At 31.1% G+C, this 5,390-nt stretch overlaps 1 protein-coding gene across 1 annotated transcript; it reads right to left on the reverse strand.

Moving 5' to 3' along the window:
- Positions 1-355: 355 nt before the first annotated feature.
- Positions 356-4,847, reverse strand: LOC145138347 (protein DETOXIFICATION 18-like). The gene is made up of 7 exons (XM_079072444.1): positions 4,541-4,847; positions 3,057-3,601; positions 2,863-2,949; positions 1,743-1,799; positions 1,432-1,670; positions 677-795; positions 356-590 (listed from the first exon to the last, which is right to left on the reverse strand). Exons 1-7 carry the CDS (start codon positions 4,802-4,804, stop codon positions 459-461), a joined length of 1,443 nt encoding a protein of 480 aa, XP_078928570.1. The 5' UTR covers positions 4,805-4,847; the 3' UTR covers positions 356-458.
- Between the last annotated feature and the right edge of the window lie 543 nt (positions 4,848-5,390).

Here is a 5,390-nt window from a genome sequence, read left to right on the forward strand (position 1 = left end):
TTCCCAACAGGACTGTCGAGCATCAATTATGACATTTCGTTTGAGGATGACATATTTTTAGGATCTTGTGTAAATCTCATTTTATGATAGATTGTGTGTAACATTTATGTGTATACCACTTATGTGGAATGTTTATTTGCATTGATTACATTCTACCTGTCACCTTCTTTATATATTCACCTAAGAAGGTGATATAGAATATAAATATTGACCATATTCACAGATGTCATTTATAAAATTCTTACCATAGCTGAAAGCTTTTTGATTTTGATTAAATCTTAGTAAATAAGATTAAAATAATTTGCCCTTTTGACTCTCTTCCCACTCGCCACTTGTGTTCTCACTCTTCCACACGTGAATCAATCAATTCCAATTCAAATAAATCATAAACATGAGTTTGTAATTTTGTATAAAACTTTCTTCATCCTTTTAGTTCAACTAGAAACACAAATATTTGTTCAAACAAGAATTGTGTCGCCATAACTGTTGTTATCCTTTAATTCCACTTCCGTCCATTTTTTGAGATACATAAGTAGTAACAAACCACCGGTTTGACACGAGAGACCGCATATCAACCCTAACCACAGCCCCTACATATTCATAAATATAGCTTTAGACACGAATAATATTATTAAAAAAATAAAAAATCTTCTACTTTATGCGACAAATATATCACCTTTGCGTATAGTTTCACTAAAAAGGCAAGGGCAACAGCAACCGGCATCCCAATAAGATAAAACATTGTCAAATTTACACACACAGCCAAATGCTGCCAACCGCATCCCCTTGCTACACCTACAAAATTATTTAAAATTAATTAAATTTTTCGTTCCCAAATATTGCTAATTTTTATAATTCCATGAAGTTTCTATTATTTATTAGAGGTACTTGTAAAAATTTTGGTAATGATTATATTTGGTCCCCAAATGTAGCTGATTTTGCAATGTTGGTTCTTCTTGTAAAAGTTTTAGTTTAGTAAAATGATTATTTTGGCCCCACAAGATAGTTGATTATTTTGCAATTTTGAAAATTATGTTGAGATTCTTGTAACATTTTTGTTCCATATTCATAGTAAATGATTGATTTTGGTCTTTGAGTTTAGCCGAGTTTGCAATTTTGGCCCTTAAGGTTCTTGTAACAATCTTAACTAATTTTTACAATTTTGGTCCTTATTAGAACTTTTGTAATGTTTTTGGTCCTTGTTCCAAGTAAATGATTATTTTTTGCCCTTGAATATAGACAATTTTTGCAAATTGGTCCAAAAAATATAATCATTATACTTAGAACAAGAACAAAAAACGTGACAAAAACCATAAATAAAACCAAAATTGAACAAAAGCTATACTAAGGACAAAAGTAAATTACTTGATTATTTATTATATGGGACACATGAAAAATGTTTTGTTTACTATTTTTATACTTTATGCAAACCTGATAAAACTCCTTGGATTGAATCAACAGTGATTGAGATCATCAAAAAAGGTGTCATGGAAGCGAATTGGTTTATAATCACACGACTATTACTAAAGAATCCCGCCCATATATTGTGACCAAATCCCAATGCTAAAACAATGACAAGTGCAAGAATCACAGAAAGCTTTATGGTCACAGCCATGGCCTCTTTAGCTTTATCGATATTTTTAGCTCCAAGCTCATTTGACACACGTGTGCTGTTAAGTTAAAAAGAGTCGTTAACTATGGTTAAGTTAAAAGTGTCGCTAAAGAAGATTGTTGCAACTAACCTTGCAGCAGCACTAAGGCCATATGTAACCATGTATGCGATTGCTTCTGTATTTACACTGCAATAAAAAATTGAGTAAATTACATAAACCGTCTGTGTGGTTTGGGGTAATTTACAAGTTTGATCACGAGTATGTGGTTTGGGGTAATTTACAAGTTTGATCACGAGTATGAGTTGATTTTTTGCAAAAAATAATGTTGATTTGCAAAATGTTTTTTTTTTTTTGAAAAGTGTTAATATATATATTTTCTATCAATGTTTTTTCTTCTTATCTTATAAATAAGGACACATTGGAAATTTAAGATGCGTTTGGCTGTAGAAAACTATTTTTATTTTTCAAGAAAATGTTTTTAGAAAATAAAGTTGACTTTTTATTTTCGATTTTAATGCAAATTTTAGAAAACGCATTTTTTTGGAACAGGCGGAGTTTTCATTTTCCATCTTAAATCTTAGAAAACTTTAAAAACTGTAAAAATCATTTTTTTAATTTACATATAATTTAGAAAACAAACTTTTTTTATTTTTTTGAAATTTTTGAAAACTAAATTAACTAAAGCGTGTTTTCAAAATTTTGATTTTCGGTTGAAAATTTTCATGAAAATTTTTCACAACCAAACATATATTTTTTTAAAAGTATAATGATAACATATGGTTACATTGGAAGGTTAAAGGACACTTTGTATTAAAAAATCACTCAAAAGGACATGTTGCATTAAAAAAATCTTTTCCTATAAACCTTTTTTTTGTACAACCATATTTTTTATTACCCCGCGTTTTTCTTTTATAAATTATTCTTTTTGTGGTTTTTTTAATTTGCGAATGTATCATCATTTTCACAAAACGATGTTTTTCTCGCGAATAATTATATCATTTTTGCAGAAAAAGGGTTTTGTGAAATATAATGTAACAAAAAAGTAATTTTCATATTTCGAGAATTTTTTTTTCCGCAAAATATAGTCATTTTCAATAAGTATTAAAAAGTTGGTTACTTGGTATTATACTCTTAACATCCTTTGGTCAATTTTTCTTATCAACTTCATTTTAACCCAAATTATTTATCACTTTTATGTTTTATCCAAACACTTAAATTAATTGACATGAGTCACGACATTCATTCTTACCACATTGCGATGAGGGAAGTAGTTATTTCTGAATTTGGCAAAATCCCAGCTAACAACACAAGTAACTCAAAAGCCCAATATTCTAAACTGCACAAGATTCAATAAAACAACAAAAAGATTTCAACTTCGATCAAAACAAGCAACATGTATTCATATATTCTCAAATCTTTAAAAAAAATTCAAGAACAACTAACCAAACCATAGCAGCAGAGGGTAGAGCAAGCTTTAAACTCGTAAAAACATAACTAAAACACTCCATTGAAAAACCTTGCCACGTTTCTTTAAAATTTTCACTTAAAAGAACATATCCCGCTAACATAATCACTGCAATCCATAATGAAATTGAAACCGCAATTGGAGCTCCAATGAAAGATAAGGAAGTCCAATGTACAAGTGCATAAGTAATAGCGATATGAAGAATTAATGGGACTAGTGAACATATTACTAAAGGGGTTACAATAGATTGTGTTTGGAGAAATCTCAAAATGTTGTTTAAAACACCATAGGCGAATAGACCTGGGATAAGATACTTGATGTATAAAGCAGCTATTTTTGAGATTTGGGGATCTTGTTGAAGTAAAATGAGAATGGGTTCAGTGAAAAACCAAAGAATTGAGATGAGAATGGAGAAGAAAATGGAAATTAAACAAGATGATTGTAGATAAATCCCAAGCATTTGGTAAATTTTTGCTCCAAATCCTTGCCCACATAATGTCTCTAGTGCCCCGCTTAGGCCCACCTGAGAAAAAATAAGAAATAAAAAATGGATGCAAAAAGACAATTTGGATAAAGTGACATTTGTACTTTAGGTGTCATTTGTTGAATTCATAGTATGGAAAACTCACACGGATCTTACTCCATATAAAATAAAAAAGTAAATTACATGAATGATCCTTATGGTTTGGGATAATTTACGTGTTTGGTCTCTAACTTATTTTTTTAACTCGGAAGGTCCTTACTGTTTGTTTTTGTTACGCACTTGGTTTCTGTCTTAACTAAAAGGACTATTATGCTCTTATTTAAATAAATTAAAATAGTTTTTTTAGGTAACATAAGATGAGCTGGAGTTGGGGGTGTGTTAATTTACATAAATTAAAAAATCAAGGGCAAAATAGTTTTTTTAGGTAAGACATAGACCAAACGCACAACAAAAACAAATAGTAAGTAACTTTTGAGTTCAAAAAATAAGTTAAGGACCAAACACACAAATTACCCTAAACCGTAGGGACCATTCGTGTAATTTACTCAAAATAAAAACAAACAACATTAAAACGTGGGGACAATTACAAATAAGTAGTTAACTTATGAGTAAAACCACTTTTTAGTTTTTATTAAAGAACAAATAGTTTCTACTTTTGGTTGTTTACTAAGAACATGTGATTCGATAAGTGAATATTTGAATACCCCAATTGCAGAATCTCATCAATACACAAATTCTAACAGATATATATCGTTTTCTTGGATTCGTAATCATTAATGTCTGTTCAATATAACTACACCAATCCCTTTCAAATTTTACGAATTAGGGAATAAATTTTGAGGATGAAGCTCTTCCACACATTAATACGAACAATTGGAAATTGAAAGATTCAGGGAATGACGCCATGGATGTGTAGGTTAGGTTTAAGAAGTAAATTTGTAAATACTAATTGGGAGTGACAGAGGAGTAGCGACTAACCATGAAAGAGAGTCCGGTGACGGTGGCCCAGGAGTTAGCGAGGTTAGAGGCGGCGAGCTCAGCTTCTCCGAGGTGGCCGGCGAACATGACGGAGATTAATGGTATGCAATAGTAGGCAACATTGGTTAGAATCATTGGGAGGGAAAATAAGATCTGATGCTTAGCCTCTTCCCAATCCAATACCTTCTTCCACCACAAGCAACTATCATTTCCACCACCACTGGCCTCCGCTTCGGCTATCAATGGAGTAGCTACTTCCGACATCTCTAACTCCTAAAAAATGTGATGTCTCACCATCGATATATATAGAGGAGAGATTGGTCACAGTGGTTGATACTTCCGAGAGTAAATTACAGATATGGTACTTCATAGAGTGAATTACAGAAATGGTCCCTGTGCTTTGGTTTATGTTGTAGGTTTGGTCCAACTTTTGATTTTGATTTGATTTTTGTAGAAGGTAGTTTGAGTTTGTTCTTTCCAAAAACTCAAACCATAATTAATTTCTTGTTTTATTTTTTCTTTTGTGTTTGTGGCTCTTACTTGTTTTCGCTTTCCTATTTGTGGGTTTGATTATTTTATTTGATTTTTTTCTCTGGAAAGAAGATGATATAGCATCCTAAAATATAAATTAATTTTTTCATTTTTAATTTATCAAATCATATAGTATTTGTCGCAAAAATCCATCATAGTAAAAATTTATCATAAACATCAGAGTACAATATCAATCGCTAATGCAAAAAATCCTCGGTGGAAAATGTTGTATAGTCAAGCCGAACCATTCCCTTTGGAACTAGAAGTTGCTGAAAATATTCAAACCACAAAATCGTAAGCACAAAGTTTAATGAGTTTC

Source organism: Lactuca virosa, chromosome 9 (assembly GCF_052849685.1).
Source record: "Lactuca virosa cultivar CGN04683 chromosome 9, Lactuca_virosa_CGN04683_v6, whole genome shotgun sequence".
NCBI lineage: Eukaryota > Viridiplantae > Streptophyta > Magnoliopsida > Asterales > Asteraceae > Lactuca > Lactuca virosa.

What these genes read in the sequence shown, in the direction of transcription:
- LOC145138347 (XM_079072444.1), bottom strand. Translation starts at nt 4,804, where the DNA reads ATGTCGGAAGTAGCTACTCCATTGATAGCCGAAGCGGAGGCCAGTGGT. An exon ending in TCACCGGACTCTCTTTCATG is followed by an intron (nt 3,602 to 4,540) that starts GTTAGTCGCTAC and finishes ATTTTTTCTCAG; the next exon opens with GTGGGCCTAAGCGGGGCACT. An exon ending in GGCCTTAGTGCTGCTGCAAG is followed by an intron (nt 1,671 to 1,742) that starts GTTAGTTGCAAC and finishes TTAACTTAACAG; the next exon opens with CACACGTGTGTCAAATGAGC.